Source organism: Natator depressus, chromosome 2, assembly GCF_965152275.1.
Source record: "Natator depressus isolate rNatDep1 chromosome 2, rNatDep2.hap1, whole genome shotgun sequence".
NCBI lineage: Eukaryota > Metazoa > Chordata > Testudines > Cheloniidae > Natator > Natator depressus.
In genome coordinates this window covers 212,315,134-212,339,693 of record NC_134235.1, presented here as the reverse complement: position 1 = coordinate 212,339,693, position 24,560 = coordinate 212,315,134, and the positions used below count along the sequence as shown (strand labels likewise).

General features: G+C 40.1%; 1 protein-coding gene across 1 annotated transcript in view; it reads right to left on the bottom strand.

The window, feature by feature from the left end:
- Nucleotides 1-24,560, bottom strand: part of THSD7A (thrombospondin type 1 domain containing 7A) — a 496,216-nt gene that overhangs the window by 42,744 nt on the left and 428,912 nt on the right. The window contains exons 16-18 of the mRNA XM_074945848.1: nucleotides 7,972-8,150; nucleotides 2,304-2,309; nucleotides 1,458-1,591 (exon numbers count right to left, since the gene is read on the bottom strand). Coding sequence (XP_074801949.1) covers nucleotides 1,458-1,591; nucleotides 2,304-2,309; nucleotides 7,972-8,150 — 319 coding nt within the window. The remainder of the gene's footprint in view (nucleotides 1-1,457; nucleotides 1,592-2,303; nucleotides 2,310-7,971; nucleotides 8,151-24,560) is intronic.

Below are 24,560 nucleotides of genomic sequence, written 5' to 3'. Positions count from 1 at the left end.
GGGACTGATTAACTCAACATATTTGATCAGAAAAGAACTGCCCGGAGAAGCTCAGTGAATTATTTTAGTTAATTAAAGGGACAGTCCTGAGACTCTTGCACAATGTGCTGAATCCTGTGCTGAATGTGCTCTGTGGGCACAGGGTTTCAATCTCTGCATTGTAAATCTGGCACCTTTTACCAGAACTAAATTCAACTAAACAATTAAAAATATATCCTTCTCCATGTGAATTTATACTGAAACTATCAAACTATTTAATTCCATAAAAATCATGCTGTAATCATGGTACAGTCAGCTTCTGAGCAGAATTGTTCCTCCTCTGGAGGTGATTACTTTCCAGACTCAGACAATGTCTATGAATTTGTTGTCAGGAGTTTGTTCTACTGTAGTGTGTCAGAAATATTACAACCATGTTGGAACACTGGCACTTCAAATCCAGTGTTCACACTGGCTGATTTAGCAGACCTAGAGGATACCAGGGTAACAAAAAGGTGTTGAAAACCGCACCAGATATAGGGCCAAATTCTCTGCTCTGATGCTGGGTCAATTTAATATGGAGCAGAGATTTTCACCCATTACTTTTATGTTTAGAGCTTTCTAGGCCCAAATACATTCCAAATTTAAAATATGTTTAAGGACTTACATAGCTTTTCTTTATCCTTCCAATAAGAACTGTGGACAGATAACTATTCCTACTGTTCTTATTACACTGCTATAGAGTTCTTTATTACTTACGTACAAAACTCAGAAATAGAAGAAGCACCGCTAATGCTAACATAAGACTCCCCACAGTACATTAATCTGTCTTTGGGCTGAGAAGCAAGTCTGAGGCACTGACCAACTGTGGTAAAGTTCTCTCAGCACTTTTCATAAACAGGGCTATTAACCACAAGCCCTGGCCAAATTCCAACTGGGGTGATTATATTCTGAATATCTGAATTCACTGTGTTTTCAGTTGGATATGGCATCCTTCACCTTTTGCACCAAACTGTTGTGCAGTATTGCTGTGCACTGTAAAATGGGTTGCCACATTTCACCCCAGAGGTGGTTGCATTTTACTGATAAGTGAGAGTTGATATCTATGTTAAATTTATAAAGAACTTGGGGATTGTCCTGGCCTTTGAAAGGAATTATATAAATGTAAATTACAGTTTTATTTTATATTTATATTATACTTTATTTTTATAAAGTATAATAAATGTTTTTTTTAAAAAACAGAAACAAAGGGCTAAATCCTGAACTGGTGTAAACTGGTTTAGGTCCACTGAGTTCAATCTACACAGATTTACACCAGCTGAGGTTCTGGTCTAATATTCCGTAGACAAGCTTTTGTGAAAATGCCTTTGTCAAAATACTCTTCTGTAGAATACTCTTCTGTAGAATTCTTTAATCCCATCATAATTTAAAGGTGAGGGTTTCTGGTTTTGTTTTTTCAAGAGAAGGATTACATTGTTTACCTCACTTTCCTGGTTTGCACACCTTCTCCACAGTTCTCCTTTAAGTCAACATTGGTCACTTTGCAGACGCTCCAGCGTTCTGTAACCCATATGTACTGGCTGCAGTCGCTGTGGCATGGGACCACCTCATATACCTGGAAACCACACAGAGTGTAAGTTTGTGGCACACAGTATGCAAATATGATAAGTATGCAGGAACTGTCGTTCTGACATAGCAGCGACACAAACATTATTGTTATTTTGTAAAGATAACAAATATATTTAATCTCAATACAAGTAGGTTGTGAAGCAGTTGCTGTTACAACAGACATAAAACACCTGATACCAAAGCAAGGAAATGAAAAGTTAAATCCTTAACAGAATAAACTCTCTTTTGCACCAGTATGCATGCACTTTACCATTACCACTAACATACACCAGAGAACCCACACAACAGCCTTAACTTTGCTCTAATAGGGAAGCCAGATTGTACTACTCCATTTGCCAACCTGCTCCTGTCTTTCCTTTTATACTCTACACTCCCCTACCTAATATTATTAGTTGTGGATGTTTGGGGAGGGCTGATTCTAATGGTATCACTCCCTAAATTACACCAATGTAAATCAGAGCATAATCTGGCCCCTTAGTTTAAACTATTTTTAACTGGAAGCCTTAAAGTTATTATACCATGCGAAGATTGGAATGTTTTATACAGAATGTCTGAGGTACATTAAAAATGGCATCCTACGTACTATCACATATATCTTTTTAAGGAACAATTACAGAAAAGGCCAAACAGTGCATACATTATAGAACTTGGTCAGGAAGCACATTATAAGGTTAGGTATCTATTTTAGAGACTCTTACCTGAGCCTGGAACAGGTATTTGCCATGAACCCAAGGGAACAGCCAAAGATAAACAGAAACACTAGTTAGTGAGCGAAACACAGATATTTGAATGGTGTACATTTAGTGCTTCATTGGTTAAAAACAATCTTCTATGCTCTCTACCAAGCAGAAAGCCTCACCACTTAGGCCAGATAAGACATAGCTTTCCCTCTTGTATCTCTAACAACACATTCTGCAAGAAGTCATAATTTAAGAAAAAATGATTCTTTTGCACACCACCTTGATGGAGACTAGTGCAAATATGCTCATTTCCCCCTCACATTGTTCATAACACATGGTTAAACTAGTTTATTCTCTGCCTTCCATGGGTATCAATTCTTTACAGGCTGGGGAGTTCAATTTCTCCAAGACTGAAGAAATTCATGAGTGGGTTTGGATGGAAGACTGTGTTTTATATATTATCAATATTGTACTGCCATGTAGTGTGGGATGGGTATAAAGGTGAAGAACGTGACAAAGATCTCATCCTTCACATGTTTTTAAAGTCTTTTCAGCCTGTCCTAAGTTTGTGTCCAGTATTTGAAAGCAGTTACCACGAAAAGCTCTTCTCTAGTTGTCTGATATATCTGCTATCAGCTAGGTAGAGCCAACATTACTAGGCAATCTAAAGGAAAATCTCAGTATGGCACTCTCTAGCTGTTGGCAGCAATACACCTATCAGCCAAGACAGAGCCCATGCCTGCGCCCCAGGTGTTAGTGCAATTCTCTCAACATTATTGACATTTATGTGACTGTCACTGATAGCAAACACTTAGAGCTCGACATAGTCATGGACTCCATGCCTGCCTAGGTAGGTGGGGAGGCAGAGAATCCCTGAAGCCAAAGAAAAGGTAGATGTTATTTTCCCCAGGGAAACTGGGATCTGCCCCTTTAGCAGAAACTCTCTCATAGCTAGAGAGACAATTTTTCAATGAATTGGACCCAGTATTATCACTTGCAAACCTTCATTATAGCAGTGCAGATCATTTTATTTTTTTAACTACAGATGCTTAGGGAAAAGAGAATAAATCTTCAAAAGTTAATTTCAAGAATTTCCTGCTTCACAGTTAATTTAAGCTATTTGCTTATCCATATATCACACTTTTCTACAATCCATCGGTGATCTTTCTGAAAACACCATCCTGGCCACTATGGATGTAGAAGCCCTCTACACCAACATTCCACACAAAGATGGACTACAAGCCGTCAGGAACAGTATCCCCGATAATGTCATGGCAAACCTGGTGGCTGAACTTTGTGACTTTGTCCTCACCCATAACTATTTCACATTTGGGGACAAAGTATTCCTTCAAATCAGCGGCACGGCTATGGGTACCCGCATGGCCCCACAGTATGCCAACATTTTTATGGCTGACTTAGAACAATGCTTCCTCAGCTCTCGTCCCCTAATGCCCCTATTCTACTTGTGCTACATTGATGACATCTTCATCATCTGAACCCATGGAAAAGAAGCCCTTGAGGAATTCCACCATGATTTCAACAATTTCCATCCCACCATCAACCTCAGCCTGGACCAGTCCACACAAGAGATCCACTTCCTGGACACTACAGTGCTAATAAGCGACGGTCACATAAACACCACCCTATATCGGAAACCTACTGACCGCTATTCCTACCTACATGCCTCCAGCTTTCATCCAGACCACACCACACGATCCATCGTCTACAGCCAAGCTCTGCAATACAACCGCATTTGCTCCAACCCCTCAGACAGAGACAAACACCTACAAGATCTCTATCAAACATTCTTATAACTACAATACCCACCTGCTGAAGTGAAGAAACAGATTGACAGAGCCAGAAGAGTACCCAGAAGTTACCTACTACAGGACAGGACCAACAAAGAAAATAACAGAACTCCACTAGCCGTCACCTTCAGCCCCCAACTAAAACCTCTCCAACACATCATCAAGGATCTACAACCTATCCTGAAGGACGACCCATCACTCTCACAGATCTTGGGAGACAGGCCAGTCTTTTCTTACAGCAAATACAGTCTTTTCTTACAGCAAATACAGTCTTTTCTTGAAGCAAATACTCACCAGCAACCACACACCACACAACAGAACCACTAACCCAGGAACCTATCCTTGCAACAAAGCCTGTTGCCAACTGTGTCCACATATCTATTCTGGGGACACCATCATAGGGCCTAACCACATCAGCCACACTATCAGAGGCTCGTTCACCTGCACATCTACCGATGTGATATATGCCATCATGTGCCAGCATTGCCCCTCTGCCATGTACATTGGTCAAACTGAACAGTCTCTATGTAAAAGAACAAATGGACACAAATCAGACGTCAAGAATTATAACATTCAAAAACCAGTTGGAGAACACTTCAATCTCTTTGGTTCCTCGATTACAGACCTAAAAGTTGCAATTCTTGAAAAAAAAAACCTTCAAAAACAGACTCCAACGAGAGACTGCTGAATTGGAATTAATTTGCAAACTGGATACAATTAAGTTAGGCTTGAATAGAGACTGGGAGTGGATGGGTTATTACACAAAGTAAAACTATTTCCCCAAGTTTATTCCCCCCCCCTTCCTCAGACGTTCTTGTTAACTGCTGGAAATGGCCCACCTTGATTATCACTACAAAAGGTTTTCTTCCCCCCCCAGTATTAGCTCACCTTAAGTGATCACTCTGGTTACAGTGTGTATGGTAACACCCATTGTTTCATGTTCTCTATGTATATAAATCTCTCCACTGTATTTTCCACTGAATGCATCCGATGAAGTGAGCTGTAGCTCACAAAAGCTTATGCTCAAATAAATTTGTTAGTCTCTAAGGTGCCACAAGTACACCTTTTCTTTTTGCGAATACAGACTAACACGGCTGCTACTCTGAAACTTTTCTCCAGGAAAGACTTTGCTGTGCATACACCTCTGCCAATATGTGAAAGTCATAAATAAGGATATTCAAGGAAAAAGAAATAGGGACACACCTTTTAGCCCCAAATGAGGTACTTTAGGATGGAGAGAGCAGAAAAACAATTAATGGTTTTATTACATTTGTCCTTTAAATGGGACAGTTGGCATGTATGATATATTTGCAAATAATTTAAATTAGAAAATAACATCATTTATTAATGAAAATAGGTTTAGATTAAGGGCCAGATTGTGATCAGTTCCTGCTTGGACGTGCCTGATGGAAGAGAGCAAGGTGCCCTTCCCCCACCTTGCAACATGGGTGTGGAGTCCAGGCCCTGTCTCTCTAGTCACAACCCTGTGTGTGCCAGCTACTTGAAAGAATGGGTGTTGAGGGTTGGAATCTGGCATGAAGAACTGAGCGTGCCACATTCTCCTCAAGAGTGGTGTAGCTATGGATGTGTTTTCTGGGAGACCATGGTGCAAATTCTTGCTGAATCATCTCCAACTGTATCACGGTCCTCTGTGCCCTCTCCCCAGCACACCGGTGGGTAACAATGGCAAAATCTGACCTTACATTTTATATTACAAAATATTATTTACAAGTGGATATGCCTTTCATTCTGAAGTATTGATATGACAATGTGCTAGTTTGCTCTGTTGATTTTCTTTGAGCTGTGGATCAGGTGTGGATTAATTAAACATCCCTGGGCAGCTGTTTGGTCATTGGCACAGGCTGGGTTTATGGGATTTCCACACTTAAGGATTTACAGTGAAGTGTATTTAATATTAAGGGTTACAAACTCTCAGCTTTATGGATGGCATAGCCTCTTCCCCATGCAATATCAGACTTCAATTTTATATTTATTATAGTCATTTAGTATTTGAATTTTTGGCAGCTATAAACCTGCAGCAAATAAGATCCTAGGTTATATATCAGTAGAGGGCAGCAGTGCTATATAAAAAAACAAACTGAGTTTTCTAATACAAATATAGCAACTTCACCTCTGACACCCTGAAGATCTTATGATGAAATATTGTGCCACATGAATATTACAAGCAGGAAGAGATTGTTTTCATAAACTATAATTTGTTCCTATTATAATGTATTTTCTGTAATTTCAAACAGTTTTAATATGCTCCTCAAAACCAACATAGCCTTCATTGAAACTTGTATTTTGTGTACAAGTGGATTCTAAACATAGTTTATTAGCTATAGTTTAAACACTTTCTAACTAGAACTAATTATATCCCCTTAAGTAGAAACATTAAATCAACACACCATTTCATTCTGTGCTGACAAAATGTCAATAAGATGGTACTAATAACATGTACCTTATTCGAATATGAATGGCCAGATTTTTTTTCCCCTCTGAATATTTATGGAGATGAATATGGGGCCATTTAACATGCTATCCACAAATGCAAATTAAATCCAAATGTGAGATGAATATAAATCAAATCTGAAGAGAGACAAGGAACCTGAAAAGGCAGTTTTTACTACTAAAAACTGCCCAACCAAACAACTTTACATGCAACAGGTCTTACATGCCTGGCAAGGCCAGAACTTTTTTTTAAAAAAACTTCTGTTGAGAGCTTCCTGCTTTGTGTCAGTGTTTTGTATCCAGACACATACAGTTCCATGAGACCCTTGTGAGGCATCCACAGGATCAATTTGGCTGACTGCTGCCCTGGGAAGGATTCTAACACCCAGGCAGTTAGAAGTTCAAGTTTCAGTCTCAATCTTTCTTAAAACAACTGCACCTGGAAGGCCAAAAACCACTTGGATGCCAATTTTGGCTATAGGATGCTAAGGAGGACACAAGGATCTCACTGAGGATACTCTGAACGTTTCTGGTGTTTTGTTTTGATTTTGTTTCATTTGTTTTTTGTGGTGGCGATGGGGGGAGGCGGTGGAAAGGAGGATGGGCCTACACGGTGATTTCACTGATTGCATGGAGTATCTACAAGAAAGAAAGGCAGGGCCAGAGGAGTGACATCAGGCCCTCTAAAGGGGTTGGCTGGGGGCGGGGGGATTGTTTTCTTTTTCAGGCCCAGAATTACAACACATATCAGTCTGACCAAGAGTCTGGGTCCCAAGATATTTTTACAGTGGAGAGCAATTTCCTCTTTAGTGAAGAACCGGCAATATTTTTTAATATTTAGCTCCAGATATTAATACTATACCAAAATATCTGCTTCAGTGCACAGTTCTCATGATGATGATGTATTCAAATGGAGGAGGAGGAGGAGACTGAGCAGAATCAACTGGTGTTCTTCATGGGCTGCTTGCTTTGCATGAACTTTATCTATAATGTATGGCAGTGTTTGAATTAAGGAGGGGAATTTCCTATTACTGTGTAGTTCAACCTCCCTCTTTGTATACTGAGAGCTTTATCTCTTTCTCTTAAACATACTGCTGAAGAGCTGATCTTGCCAGGTGATGAGTGTCTGCAGTTGATGGTACACAAGGTCTGGAAGAATTGGCCTTGTAGGTTTTGCCTTTGTAATACAGCATATTGCCTAGATTTTTTTTTTTTAAAAATCCACAGAGAGAAAAGCCCTAACCTTAATTTTGCATATAATTTTGCATATAATGTTTGTCTTCCACCAGTGCCAGTACATATTACTCAATTCAAAAAGCATGTGAAGTACTTAGAAGGGAAGGATTCTTCACTGACTTTATATATGTAATCATTTGTCAACATAGAAATAAAGGAATATATCAGCAAAGAAAAGTAACTGGATTTACCTGATTGACATGATCCAGCTTGGGGCAGGGTCTTCCACCATTGTAGGGTTTTTCACGGAGCCATTTAGACCTAACCTTTACCCCACTCCCACAGGATTTACTACAGCGAGACCAGTTGGACCATTCACTGAGCTTGCAGTCTGAGGGGCATGGAATAATGCAGGCTTCCTCGATGTAACCTGAGAATGGAAATAAAAGCAAAATCTCTTCAGCATGTTGCTCTGCCACTTCTCTCTGAAGCCTCAGTCTCGTTTGTTTAAAGTATCCAAAGTTTGACTTGATAGAAGTGGGTGAATGCAGAGATTTCTTTATCATTTGGGCTAAATTAAATTCTGCAGGAAATTGACACGCCCCCATTGATTGTGTTAAAATAACAGCTGAGCATCCTCAATATTATTTGATTAGAATTTGTTCTCACCAGATTTCCACAATCTGACTTTTTAACAGCTGCTAGAGTGTAATTGACACTTGCTGCATTATTCTCAGGCTGCAGAAATGATAGATGTGTTAAAAAATCCTGCCACTCAGATGAGTTACATAGTTGTATCAAACAAGTCCGCTGTGGTTATATATATGTTAACAGTCTAACAAACTGGACCACAGATGTCCTGAATGCATATGGAATATCCCCTAAAATGCATATGTGGAAAAGTTATGGTAGTATCTCAGGTACCACATGTAATAACTTGACAAATGTAGACTTTTTAATGAAAATAACTTTACATACAGTTGAAAAACCAACAAATTAATCAAATGATGAGATGCAGTTGGAAAATGAATCACTTACGTATTGTAAGTGAGATCATTCTTGTACCATTGGCAGAGCAGGCTGGTCACAGTTTTACATTTATTGTCTTTTAATTTCATTGAATGTCTCCTTATTTTTATATTATTAGTGAGGACTTACCTTCTCTATACTATTCATTATTTTGTCTGCATCTATATTGTCTCCTTTTATTACTCTCTAAACAATCCTAAGCTTTTCAATATCTTTTCATATAGAAGTCTTTCCAGATCTCTAATAATTTTCATTCCTCCTCTCTGAACCCCGTTCTATTTCTGTTATATCCTTTTAAGATAAAAGGGAGGCTTGAATGGCATTGGGTCATGTTTGGTCAACAATTTGGCACCCCCTCCTTTTTTTATTTTTAAGGCTTCTATCTTGTTCTCCAAAATTTCAGCTTTCATTAAATTAAATATCTGTAGCCATTATGGTTCTGAGGAAGCAAACAGTATTTTCGAGGTACACGGACACAGTGATGGCAGCCTGAATTTGTAGAGAGCCTGAAATACTAACTCTAAGAGGTGTGGACTGTCTCATTCATCTCTATAGGGTGCTAACTCAGGTGTCTAATGATAATTGAAATGTCAACACTTATCTATTTCACTGCTCATCGAAGCACATAAGAAAGGAGAGGGACTTTCTTCTTATGATGAAATGTGCAAAAAATTCATTTTGACACTACAGTTGAGTGGCACTTGAGATACACTTACTTTGTTTGCAGTTTGACCTATGGAGCTAAAATGCCAGAGGGGAACAGTGGAACTTATGGGACATTTGAGTCCCACCAGAGCAGAAGGGGCTTGGCCTGTTCTGGTGACTGGTGTGGCATCATCTTCTCTTCTTGCTTCTAGAGGATGCTGTGAGACCCAGGTAGACATCATTACATTGGTCACACTTATGTCATGTTTTCAAGTTTTCTTACAACCATGACCAAAAAAAGCTTAGATTCTGATGTCCTGTCACATGATTCTGGGGGCCATGTGCTTTATTCCACCTCTGCCCATGGGTGCATCCAAATCCAGTAAGGGGAAGCCAAGCCTCAACTGCCAAGCAGATCATGCTCATGATCACACTTTGAGCAACTGGATAATCTACTGTGAGTGACATTCATTTTAGCTTGTCTTGTAGGTGGAGCCTAGCTTGTGGACAAAAGACTAACCAAACAAAACACTACTTATTTCATTTCCAGTTTGGGTCTGGATAAGAGTGACCAGAACTGCATTCAATATTCCAAGCAAGAGTATGCTATTTATATACATAATTGCATTATAATATTTCAGTATTAATTTCCCTCCTGTTCCTTTTGCATCCTAGCAGTTTCTTTGCTTTTTTGTCCACCTCCACATGCTGATAACCTATCATCTTCATCAACTGTGATGTTAGCAACTCTTTAAAAATGTAAACTCTGAGTGAACTGTCTTCTGCCAAGATCTTTTCTGAAGGCAACTAACACCAAACAACTATGTGCAATATAAAAATGCAGGAACATTTGATACATTATATTTCCAGATGTATTTGTAGACACTTTCCAGCAATGTATGTTAAACACAAGGTGCAGTAGAAATAATAAAAAAAAACCTGTACAATTAGAATATGCACATTTTACCTGTACACTCAGATAAACTCTGAATTCTGGTTCTAGTTTTCTACAGCTTGCGCCTGCTTGGAACTGCTAGCTGGTTAAATATCTATACAGAGTATACCTTGAATTTGATCTATGTAGAGCTGTCCTTCAGAGAATGTATCATCATTAAGATGTCAACTACTTCACAGAAGTGAATATGAACTGGTTTATTAAGTAACTTTTGACATTCAACTGACTGACCAAATGATTCTTTATGAAAGGCACATTGTTTTAGACATATTTTTTGAAAATCATATGATATGCAGTGGTATGGATTGCCCTGCAGCAGAATGGGTGACATCGATTATGGATCATGTCTGGGTTAATCTTGAAATTCAGATGTGCCTGACCTCAAAGCTCCATCCTACACTAAATGTTAATGCATAAAAAACAAATTGTAAATCTTCTACAGGACGCAAGAGCACTTTAAGATGGAATATAAAGCCAGACATCTGATTTCCATATTTTGGAATATTTCAAATTTGACATGAATCATGACAAGGAAGTTAAGAGAGAACAGAAAATAACTGTCTGGAAGGATTTTTTTGGCCTGTTATTAAAACATGAGGAGTTGTTTTATCTCTAAGGTTGAGTTTATTGACATCCTAATCTACTGGATGCAAGCTTTTATCTACACTAGTTTCAATGTTACTTTTACATAATTTTGCCGATATAAAACTATTTCTATTTTTAACAGTAACACACAATTTTAGTGTTTGTTAAATTTCTCTCTCTCCAATTAAAATCTGGAAGAAACAACTTCATCTCATTTTAGATATATTATTCACTTTTTTCAGCAGATAACTTCAATCAATCTAGACTGGTTCATCTACCTCGTTTATTAAGACTCTAGCTCAGGGGTAGGCAACCTGCGGCACGCGTGCTGATTTTCAGTGGCACTCACACTGCCCAGGTCCTGGCCACCGGTCCGGGGGGCTCAGCATTTTAATTTAATTTTAAATGAAGCTTCTTAAACATTTTAAAAACCTTATTTACTTTATATACAACAATAGTTTAGTTATAGATTATAGACTTATAGAAAGAGACCTTCTAAATACATTAAAATGTATTACTGGCACGTGAAACCTTAAATTAGAGTGAATAAATGAAGACTCAGCACACCACTTCTGAAAGGTTGCTGACCCCTGCTCTACCATAAGCCTCCAAAATATTTTAACTTTGCCTGATTGTAACTCAAGGGGATTCAATTTCTCATCATCTGTCTCAGTTACAGAGTCAGGCACTTTCAGATGTGAGTGCCACAAAATACCAGTAGAAGGTTAGGGGTTTGCGTGTGGAGTGGTTACTGGGATAAGAAAAGGAAACTTCTGGGAACATATTTTCCTAAATGGCCTACCAGATTACCACATATTTAGCTTTGTTTCCCCTGTTTGTTGATATAAAACAGGACAATAAAGAATTCTTCTACTGGGATAATATGTGTAGTACATTGTATGTATGGAGCTAAAAAAAACAAAACAAGAAGCACTTTGCAATTTTACACTTAGATGGTATATCAGACAAAAACATTCTATGCAAGTCACACGTTTTAATTACTTTCACCTGTATTTAAAAAGTATAATGATCCCCCAAAATGGCAAATGAATCTGTACCACAATAACCTGTAATGATATAACATGTAGTAAAAATCTTCATATGCTTGCATCATTCAACACAAAATGTTTTAAATCACAATACAATAAAGCCATAATTGTACCTAGTACCTCAAATTCTTTACTATATATTTTATTTAATTCCAACAAATTCTATAATGGAGTAAAATTATGCTTTGTTTAAGGACCAATGGGCATGCTTCAGGGAGGATTTAGTAGGCAAATTACCATATCAACACAATGTAAAAAGATTGTGTGACTGAAGCACTCAATTCTTTACACTTCTAGGCAGCATCTGCTCTCCAGCCAGCTCTTAATCTCTCTTCCACTCAGAGGATGCCCTTTCCTGGCTAGTCAAGTCCAGGGTGCTGATGGAGACTTCTCTACAAGAGTTGCCTCTCTCCTGCCTCCCCACCAGCAATGGCACCAGCACCCACAAATCCCCTGGAACAACTGGGTAGTGGGGACTTTTGAATAACAAGAGCTGAAGGTAGAGAATAAGAGGGGACTCTTAGCCATTGGAGACATGGGAAAAGGAGGGTTTTGTTATCACCAGAGGGTAGAGGAGGAAAGCAGGGAGGAAATACTATCAAGAGAGGAAGGGAACAGGTGAGTGAAGACTTCTAGCCACTGGTGGGAGAGAGAAGAGTGTTTGACAGAAAATGGGTCCCCAGCATTAGCAGAAAGAGGGGAAAGGAAGGAGTTTTCCAGGTGCAAAGAGTTCTCCAAAGGGAACAGAGAGACTGAAGGCCTTCCCAAGGAATGAATGGAGTTTATGTTCAAGGAGAAGAGACAAAGTGACTGCAGAGGAGAGACACAACATGGGAGATATTAAAGGAAAAAGAGGGACAGAAGAGGGAAGACAGGAAAGAACAGACAGGGATGAAAGGAAGAGAGAAGGAGAGTAAACAAAAGAGGGCAGAAGGTGAGTGTCATACTTTCTCAAGGTACCAGAACTGTAAGTTACCTTGTTACCCCTCTGCCTCAGTGAGAGAGAGATTTGCAGATACTAAACTGTGACAGCTCCCTGATACTCCAGTGCGTTAGCCAGTCCAACAAACTCTTCAGGACACTGCCACACCCTATTTCACCTTGCAGGTAACACTTGGAGCACTTCAGTTCCTGACTCCCCTTGTAGAATATTGCCCTGCAGTATCCAGCCCCTGTCACTGGACACTCACAGAAATTACCAACTCTGCTGTCTCCAAAGAGACAGGACACTCACCAGCCTGTTGGCCTAGTGGATGATGCACACTTTACTTTAATATATTGCACTGAGATGAACTTATAGTAAAACCAAGAATAAGTTTATTAATAAAGAACAGAGATTCAAGTGATGCTAAGCAAGAGTAGTAGAAACAGAAAATGGTTACAAATAAAAAAAATACAAGTGACTAAAGCTTAACAGGCTACAATTCTTGACTCAGGCAGTCTCTCGCCCAAAGCCTCCTCTCAGTGTCATAAGCTTCCCCCTGGCCAGGATCCTGCGTTCATGAATACAAAAAGCACTGTGCTTCTTGCTCCCTCAGTGATGGATAGCCAGAATGTCCTTTCCCCCTCAGATAGTCAAGCAACTCTTTGAAATGTATCCTTTGAAGTACACCCCCAGACAAAATTCCTCTCCCCTGCTGTTCTTCAGGGTGCAGACTCTATGCTGTTCTTCTAATCCTTCTGATAATTTACTTTTCCTGTTAACTCAATATGTAACTATAATTTCCATTGTGTCTGGCTACCCCTGCTCCATTTACATTCAACATCAGGGCAGATAGGAAAGTCAACATTCCTTTGTCTAGGGAACCTTTATTCACCCTGCCTGGTTTGCTTGGTTTAAACATCTTTTTAGTATAAATATACAACTTCTTAACTGTTATCTGTGCACACATCCAACAATGATCATGATGGCCAGCATGAAATAAGTTCTTGTTGGATATCTCACATGATATTCTTTGTAGATAAATACTACAAAAGCAATGTGTTAGGTGTAGGGAGTTGGTCAGGCCAGACAGGAGTTTCTCTTACATGGCAGTGAAAGCTCACAGTGTGGCAATAAGAAAATAAGAGAGCTTGGAGGACAGACAGAATGGGGAAAGACACATGAGATAGGAAAGAAAAACTGGAAGAGAAGAAGTGAAAACAGAAGAAGAAAGAAATGGAAAAAACACATCCTGCCAGAAACAGCATCTTCTGCCAAGCACAGATGAAAAATGATGTCTCGAGAGCTGATTCAGGTAAACTCCTGATCTCAAGTAGGAAACAAAACAAAAGAACCTCATTTCCAACTAAAAATAAAAGACAAAGAGGAGCAAATATGGGGAGGGCAACACATTGTTTGGCATTACAATCTTTAGAAATTGTGTCAATTTTCAAAAATATTTAAGAGGAAAATCACAGGTCTTCAACTAAATTTGAGATCTAAAAGTCTTTGCCAAATTCATCCGATCTCTTTGGCATCTTTTCTTCCTCTCACTTCCTTCTCTATTTCATCTTGAATCAGGAGCCAACCCAGAGTCTAGCCAGGGCTTTGCCACAGGAGTCTTTTGAGACTAATGCAAGAGCAGCTGTCAACATCATGATCTCTTCCAGCTCCCCTCGACTTCCTTCTGCAATGCTCCATTCCACTTCTTGGCATCCCCCTCCTGCTGGTCTGCACATTATCATCAGATTTATCTTGCCCACTCACAGCTCAGATTCAGAATACTAATAAATAATAATTTGTGATTAATCCATGCAGTAAAATAAATAATTAAATAAAAATGTTGAAAAAATAGTGACAAATAAATTCAAGGAAACTGCAATCTGCTTGCAGATATTTCTGTGACCAGAGACGATTAAATTAGATAAATTGCCTGTAGAAAATGATTCATTTTACTCTATTCTCCAGTCTTCTTCTGCCACTTTTCATCAAATACATCTCTGAAGGTGTGTCATCACCACCTACACATTTTTGCAAATTTCACATAAACATGTGCTTTCACATGCTCCCAAGCACACCTCTCTCTTCCTTCTCCCTTCTCTACTTCATCAGTACAAATATATGCAATGCAATGCAAGCAACAAAAAAAACTGAAAACTTATGAAGCCAAAGAGATAACAGTTCTCCTACACTTAGGATATCCCAGTGTTAGCTACCTAGTTTATAAAAGGACAATTTTAAACTTGGATCTAGGCAACTAATTCCAAATTTAAATGTCTAAACAAGACCCTGTTTCAGCAAAATAGTGATGTGAAGTCAATGATAATAAGGTTTATCCTGTGCATGGCACGACTCATATAAAGCGATGCTCAAATACACTGCTGAAGTTGCGGGGAGTGGAGTTGCGATTCAATGTCACTGTTCAGGTTAGAGATTCGGCGTTCTACTCTGTGGTGTGAAAGCTGCAGGCCAGAAATGTTCTTCTGTAGATTCTTGCTCTCTGGTGACAGGATTGAAATCACATCAGTGATGCATGTTTTTATAAGCTGTCCTTCAGAGTAGGGCTTTTTCACATGGCCTATGTGCCAGGCCACATAATAGGACGCTAATGTTACAGTCTGCGATCAGTTGGCAAATCTGGTAAAGAACTGGGCTTCTACATCTGTTTTTGTCAAAGTTTTCAGTTTTAAAGTGTGGAGTTCAGAACCTTGTGGGAATTCTTGATCCATATGCGTGTGGTGAGAAGCAAAATGACGCAAGCTTGAAGATTTGAACTGAGAGATACACGTCTGGTGAACAAGACACACGGCCTTACCATTATGTTCAACGAAAAAGTACTTATTCTCCCACTCCTGCTGGAGCCTCGATTTTCATCTGTTTATTTTCTTTTCTGTTTGCACTTGCCTTCCATTGTTAGATGGGGTAAGAAAAATTTTGATTAAAAATTTCCACACTAACTAGTCACAGTGTGCTTTATTCAAGGAGACGTTGGTGCCAGCCAGCGGGTGCTGGACGCCTGGCTCTGTCCCTGGCCCACCCACCACTCCACCCCTTTCCCCAAGTCCCCACCCCCACCCCGCCTCTTCTCGCCCCCTCCCCTGAGGGAGATGTGTCCTCGCTTCTCCACCCCCCCGAACCTCCTGCGAGTCGCAAAACAGCTGATTGCAGTGGGCGGGAGACACAGGGAGGGAGGAGGAGGTAAGGCTTTGCACCGCATCCTCGCTCCTCTGCTCTTCCCCCTCCCCCCCCACAGCCCCCTGAACACCACGAAACAGCTGATCGCAGCGGGCAGGAGGCATGGGGGAGGGAGGAGGAGGTGCTGATTGGGGGGGCCGCTGTCAGGCGGGAGGGTTGCCGGTGGGTGCTGAGCACCCACCATTTTTTCCCCAGAGTTGGCTCCTAGCAGGAGCCGCATATTATCTTCTGAAGAGCTGCATGCAGTTCCAGACCTGCAGGTTGGCCACCCCTGAACTGCTCCCCATGCTACTGCAGCTACATCCTTACTATTTTTAGAGTGCTAGCTCAATGTAAGCTACCACAAGTCTGTCTATTTAAGCTGGGAATTTCCCCCCCACAGCTCCAAGTGCAGACATACCCTGTGTCAATCAGAATAGATGATGTGCAGCACCTTTGAAAAAACTGTGCTCAGTTGCTTAGTTTTAGTCACTCATGTTTGCAAACTTTCCCCATGCTGTAAAAATATCAGGAAATGAGGAGAAGATAACCGATGCTGATCAGAGATATGGAGAACTTATATGTAGACAGGGCTGGAAAGTAACATACATTCTTCTAAGAAAAGGGCAACTGAAACTGAGAAGAGACCTAATCAGGATTTAATCATGCTGCAAATTCTGATCATGAGTTTATGAAGTGGACATCCATCTACTATGAACTGGACTGAAATTACTAAACAACTTCATGTTCACCACTGAACCAACATCAACTAGCAATGTTCTTCAGCCACTACCAACCTGGATTCAGACTTAGGCGTGATAGTTTGCCCCATGACCAATTCCCCGAGCCACTTGGACCTCTAAGTAAAAAGTCATTTAAGGATATGATGGACAATTGTTACAATAGACTTAAGGGGACTTCATCCCTTGCCTGATGACAAGGCAGTCAAAGTAGGTGGACCTAAGATTCTTTCTGTTCACAAAGTGCTGATGTCTGCAGGTAAAGTTTGACTCCAATTGGGTTGAGTTTGTTGGGCTGTAGCTTGGAATCATTATGGGCGTCTGAAAAACTTAGTATTTGGATATCAACACAACAGCTGGCTAGGTATTACCCCACATGTGAGAGCAGTACAACTATCTTTCTTCTTTCTTGCAAGTACTGCTCTCTGTTTCCAAGAGAGAAATTGTGGCACCAGAGTTTTTTACGCTATATTATTTGTTGAAGTATATCTTTCTTGGGATTGATCATCGAGGACTGAGAGAAGAGCCCAGCTGTCTAAATTTCTCCTGGCTTTAAAAGGTATTTGTTCTTTGTCCAAGAGTGCTTACAGTGGTGACTCTGTCACAATATTCCAGGGAATGATAAATTGCACTAGAGCATGTCCTTTTCCTTATTTTCAAGATTACCTTTCAAGACTTCAACGCCAAAGAACAATTGTTAATACTTAGTGATCTTCTGCATCAGCAGTTCTGTCTCTGGAGGACTAAGTACAGGCTTCAAGTGTTCTCTGAGTTGATGGATGTCGCCTGCGTCTGACCCATTGACAGAAAGAGAATCTTGGCACCAGTAGTAGTGGTGGCAGAGGGTGAGAAGGCAGCAAGGTGTATGAGCAAGAAGAGTCTATCCCACGACTGTTCTCTTGCCTAGTACTTGCCAAATTGCTGCTGGCTACAACACACTGTTGGCAGCTATTTTTAGACTTACAATCAAATACAGTATCAAGGGCAATGTCTATGCCAGTATTTGTGCTAAAACTGAAGGATAATTCTTCCATCTGCCCTAATGTATAATTCAAGTACATTTATTCAAACCATACTTACTAAGCACCTCTTTTTGAATTTCTTGATGATGAATACAGCATCATCTCAATAATATGCCTTCCTGCCACAAAGATGTTCACGTAGAAAATGTTACAAATGCATTGGCGACATATTCCAAGACAGCACACAAGTTGTCTCAAATACAGTACCTTACATATACCACATGGAAAAGTAAAATACATGCCCTAATAGTGTTTATAATAGACCTAAATGGTAGTGCTAAGATGCAAGTACACTAGCATTGTATTAGATATAGACTTAGATTAGAGATTGCGATGAAAAAAACATAATGTGTTTTATAAAGGTATGCTTAATAAAAAACACAACTTTTCATCTTAATTTCTATGTTCTTTATTTTCCTTTCATAGATCTATATTGCCGTAGAGTAGTTTAAAAAGGAAACGACAAAAAGAGAAAAAGAATTGATAAAAGTGGACGCAGCAAGTTATAAACTTATGTCTGAGACCACATGGACACTTTTATAACATTTGAAATTTGGCTATCAGGCACATGAGCAATTCAATAAGAAATTCCGTGCTTCATATAGACACTCTCAACAGATGTTGCAAAAGATATTCACTGATATACAAATATTCCTCTATAATCCCCTGCATAAGCCTTGTAGCCATAGACTGCTTTGTAGAGTCAGCACAAATCAATGTATCTCATTTAATTAATGCTAAAGGGGGAAATAATCTCACACTAATAAGGCAGCAGACAAACTATCCAGGACTGGTTGATTGTGCCTAAGGTCTTAACAATAAACTGACATGAATTAAGAAGGGTAATACGATCTATATAAAAAAATGTACAGCAGTCTGCCATGCTAGCATGTTGACTCCCTACATAAGAGAACATGTCTCAGTTTATGTGGGTCATGAATCATAATTACTATATGAAGGTGAGAAACTAAATACTGTAGAATAAATAAAGTCGTTTATAGTCAGTACAGCAGCTCTTTGCTTTTCATGATCAGGACACCAAAATACAAGTTTTTGGTTCCTATAACAATTCTAATTTAAACTTTAAAGGAGCCACTCAGGGATTTTGCACTTGCTGTTTACTGTATTAAATAAACCATAATAATATTTTGGTAACAATGTGTTCAGGTGTTGATGACATGTTAGTTCCTCAAACGAAACCGCACTCTGACGACGACAGGGCGGGGCTGCAAAAAACAAGTGTGTGTGTCCTGTAAAGAAAAGGCTGCAGTTCAACTGCGCTTTATATTTTCCTACCCTTCCCAGCATATTACTGGAACCAAGTAGAGATCACAGAACTAGAAAATGGAGGGTCTGTGTCCATAGTGAGAGAAATGGAAAAATATCTCTTTTATCTCTCTCTCTCTCTCTAGATAAATACAGAGAGAGAGAGAGAGATCTACAGTAAGCATTGTGGACATAGCACTTTCCTGAGTGACCATAACTTACTACCTCGACCCCACAAACTTACCCTCACTCAAAACCTTCACTCAACACCATGCTCCCCTGGTCCTTCTTTTCATGTCAACTTAGACCCCTCAATCTGAGCCACCTGGATGAAAGTATGGCCAGTCAGTGGCCTCTAATAAAGAAATGAGAGTTGAGAAAAGTAGAGGCTCTTTGCTCTCCTCTTCTCCCTTCCCCAAAATATAAGCTGCACTGTCCTACCTGCTCCTGGCTCCCTGAGTCCTCCTCCCATTTCCAAGAAGAGACCTGTCCTACCTCTGCTGCCCACCCTAAAAGGTGCTAAATAGGGCTTCTTCTTCACAAAGAATGGATGGTTCTCCAAGTCCTCCCTGTAGCTTACTTCTGCGTGACTAAGCTCTGTCCCATGCTCAGAGTATGAGGCCACTTCATTGTCAAATTTTCCCTAACTTAGTCATTCCATACCTCCTCATCCCTCCTCTTTCTTGGCCTGATGGAGAGGATGAGACCTACTAGGTGAGGAGACATACAGGCCATCGGTGTCACAACCTAGTCCTTCTCAGAAACACTTCACTTTGCCTGGCACCGCAAGATGTAAAACACCCTTAGATTTATCAGTTTCCACACATTTTTTCTTCTCAAGATCATCATTCAGAAGTTCCCTACATTATAAACGGACTGGGATAGTCTAGTGAAATCAAGAAGGGCACAATATAAGATTCTATGAAGAACTGAGCATAGAATTTGTGTCTCCTAACTGTGTCCTCTGTTACTGAAATTTAACCAAAAATTATAACTTAATTGTCAGTGAAGTACTGTATTATTGCAAAGGAGATAACAGAATCACACACAAACATGGAATTTATAAAAAAGAAATAATGCCAGACAAACCTGGTAGCTTTTTTGATTGAATTACAAAATAACTGGATAAAGATAATGTGAAATGTGTCCCATATTGAGCGTTCAGTAAAGTATTTGATACAGTACCTAAAAAAACCTACCTGTACAGAAAAAAAATTAGCTCAAATAAGTTTGGATATGGGCACTGTCAAATGGGAAGAAATAGAACAAAAGCTGAAGAACTACGAAGATTGATGAGAAGCTGCAGTGTATATTAAGCTGGTGAGTCCTGCCCAATGGGATGCCACAGGGCTCACTGCTAGATTTGGTGTCATTTAACATCTTTATTCATGCTCTGGAAGAAGGAGTAAACAGCACATTAAAATTCACAGATGATACTAAATTGCAAGGCTTTGTAAATTCCACAGAGGACATGAAAACTACACCATGGGACTTAAGGGAAATTGGAAATATGGGCAACACATAAAATGAGACCTAACCTCAAAAGCACTAGCTAATACACCTAGGGAAAAATAAACCAAAACACTGCAACATAAAATGCTAATTCAACACAGATATTCAATAGACGTGACAAACATATATAGCAATTAGAGATGGAAAAGGCCTACTAAAGTTTATTTCATTCTCTTGTAAATGCAGGAATATAGCAGTCTATGTGCTAGTGGTACATAGTGGGGAAAAAAGTAAGGCTGAAGGTAGACAATAAATTAGGTAAGTCCTTAGAAGAAGGAACAGTCTCTTTCTCCATATATGTGCAGTGCCTAACACAATGGGGTCCTGAAGGCACTAGTGTAAGATAAATAGTAGTAGCAGTAGTCCGGGGAAGCCTACAGTGCAAATACTTCATTTCTTGCACACCTGAAACTCCCAGTGAGGTCACTGGAAATTCTGGGTGCACAAGGAATGCAGGATTAGCTACAGTGTGATTCTCACCTGCTTCTGTCAATGCATCACATCATTAAGATAATGATAATGTCGCTCTTAAATGAAGCTGGAGAGACCTGACCACACGTAGGATTCAGCATACAGCTTGGGGTCTTTCCGTAGTAGAAGGAGGTAAATACAGTGGAGAGAATTCAGAGAAGAGCACCAGGATTACTGAAAGCCAAGAGACACTGATTTATGAAGAAAGAATAAAAGAACTGAAAGCAAACATGTAGGTTTGCCAACCAACAGTTGAGACACATGATAAAGATCCACAAGTATTTCAAGGCTGCGAATACCAAAGAGGGATTCCAAATCTGTAGTAAGAGTAACAGGATGAAACTGAGAAAAGAAAAAAACATGCTGAATGTCAAGAACATTCTCTCAGTGGTAAAATCTATTAAGCTAGAACAGCTTCTTAAGGGATGTCTCCCAAGGGATGAATATCTTGAATAATTGCAACTAGGCAAGACAAACCAATTGAGATCAGGTTGAGGATAAGTCTTTTCCAATTTTTAATTCCTTTGATTCCATGAAAAATTTTAATATATTTTAAATTTAAATTCAATGTGCTATTAAATTTACTGCAAGAAGAAACTAATGCCATGGGCGATAACTGTTTTGTAATGAACATTTTAAAACCAATGCAGTATATTTGATTATGGAAACAAACATCTCTGCCATCAATTACTGTGTATAATACATACTCACAAGACCCTGTGTACTCAAAATGTCGGTACCAAATAGAAAATTGTGGGGGGAAAACCTAACCTCTTGAGAAAATTCTGAATTCCACAGCCATGGAATCGGAGGGTACATGGGGCAGTTCACAGACCTATTGTTTCAGGCTGTGTGCTAAGGAAAACACCATTGAATTGGTTTACACTCAGTTCCAATTTTGGGGTTATTTTTGCAATTATAAGGCTAGAATAACAACTTCAACAAAATGAAAGCTGAGAGTCTGTAGCACAATTCAAGGACAAGGGGTGAATTCTATGGCAAATTCAGCAGCCACAGAATTGCAGAATACATGGGGCACCGAATACAGGACAATCAGGGAATAGATCATTATAGGCAGGGCTGGTATTTATTAAGGTCACCTGATACTTTCTATTATATGACACTGTATTCAATTGTTCATGACTTTACCAGTTCTTTGTCATTTGGGCTAAATTTTCCAAGCTCGTTGTGTACCTCAGGCTAAATTGTTCTGGAAAATTTCAGCCAAAACAGTTCAAATATTTCCGAGAACAGCGCTAGGAAAAAATCCTTGGTTTTGTCCATGTTAAAAAATGCTGACAACTTTTTCTTTGAAAGCTCTAGTAACCCCATGCTTCAGAGCAGGGACTAGAATTTTAGCAAGGGGTGGCCTTTGTGTCAGGGATGTGCCTGCATTGTCATCCCAGTGAAAATCTGTCCAAATCTGGCCACATTAGAAGCCTCTGAAAAAACAGCAAGCTCAGTAGAGACTTCTTAAATTTCAGCAGCTAAATTTCCTGAAGTTTCCACCTCCACTGGTCATGCTCAAGACTGAAGCTCAACAGGACTTTCATGTAATTCTGGGATTCTGCAGGACGTGCTGTGTCTGGGTGTCTGGACTGAGAGCAGAGACGCTTTCTCTCAGTGACACCCTCCACAACCCTCTCCCAGCATGGAGTAGGAAGCTGCCTGATTCAAATGCAGACGGGACAAGAGGCAGACCTGCGGGAAGAGGGTCAGGAGGATTCGTTTGAAACAAGGGTTCTTTGGTTGAAGACTTGGACTGGAAGCTGGCAGGGAAGGAAACTGGAACTGCCTGGGCAAGGAGACTAGATCTGGGAGCTGGGGATGGCTGAACAAGGAGATTGGAAGCTGGGGCAGAGGGAAGGTAGGGAACTGCGACTGAAAAGCAGTGGTGCAAGGGGAAGGATGTGAGAGGAAGACAGAGGAGCCAGGGTGCAGGGGGAGAATTGGCACTGGTTGGGCTAAGAGACTAGGACAAAGAGCTGGGGGATGGGGAGATAAAGAGATCAGTTGAGGTGACCAGGGAGGGAAATTGGGAGAAGGAGCCAGGGGAAAGGGGAATGTGGGCAGGCAGGGGGTTGGGGGAAGGCCAAGACAGGGAGAGAGACAGAGATGATGGAATTGCCAGATGTGGGAGTGAACTGGGACTGACTGGTCAAGGACACAGGGACCTGGAAGTCCAGAGGCATGAGACTAGGGCTTGCTGGGTAAAGATATTGGGACTGATGAGGAGAATGGAACTGAGCTGAGGAGCCAGGGATGGGGAAAAAGAGGCCTGGGACAAGGACAGATTAGTGGAGAGAGGGCAGAAGTGTTAACACTTTGGGAAGAAGGAGTGGAAGAGTATGCTGACTAGAGCATTCTCCCCTCCAAAGCCTGGAATGAAACTCAAGATTCCTGGGCCTCACCATTCCTCTCCTGTCAGCAAAGAGCTGTAAAACCCACCGGTAAAGTATAGAGCTGGGGGAATAATGGATTTTTCAGTTAACTGGCTAGTCTGAAATTGAAAAAAGCATAATTCATTTTGGGTCAAACCAAAAATTAAGTTGTTTTGAGATTTTCAGGAAAATGAAAAAGTCAAAACAATTGTGTTTCCAAAATTTTCAATTGAATTGTGGGCATTTTGATAAAAACAAGGGAGGACTAGATTCACAAAATGGCTTGGGCGTGAGGGGGGAGGAGGTGACCTCCCTTATAACTTTTAGCTCAGTGGTTACGGAATTCACCCAGGATGTGGGAGACTCTGATTTAATTTCCCCATCTGTGTGATCAGGAGAAGGGATTTAAATATGGATTTCCCACCTCTTAGGTGAATGCCCTAGCCACTGGGCTATAGAGTCACTCTCATTCTCCCCATGTCCCAATGCATGAACACAATGGAACAGCTTTAACAAGAGAGACTGAGAATGACCTACAGCAGAATATCCCAGAGTCCATATTTCCTAAACATTTTGATTTGTTCAGTTCGGTGAAACTATTTGGCAAACTTGACACAAATTCACAAATAGTTTCAGATCAACCAAAACTGCATAGTTTATTTTCTGAAAATGTTTTGCCCAGCTTCAGCGAAATGTCCCATTCCTCTCTAGTGCTGGTCACATAGAGGGTGACAACCTCCTATTGCTATCAGTTAACTCCATTAGCTCAAGTGGAAGAGGTCTCTTGGTGGATACTAAAGGGTCCAATCTAACTGAAGACCCATGTGGGTGTCAAAATTATGCTGCATTGTGGAATTTCCGTTTATTCAGGATGCTCTGTTTTGTTTTTAACTTAGGAAACAACCTGTTAAACTATGTTAAAAGAACATTTTTAAGGTTGTCAAGTCAAGCTCTCAAAAGTTAGGTTGCGTGTGCAACATTATTCAAAGGCTGCTCTGGAGACAGAATTATTAATTTATTCACAGGATTTTCTATGACACTCATCACTATAGTATCTGAGTGCTTCACATTCATTTTCAAGAACACAAC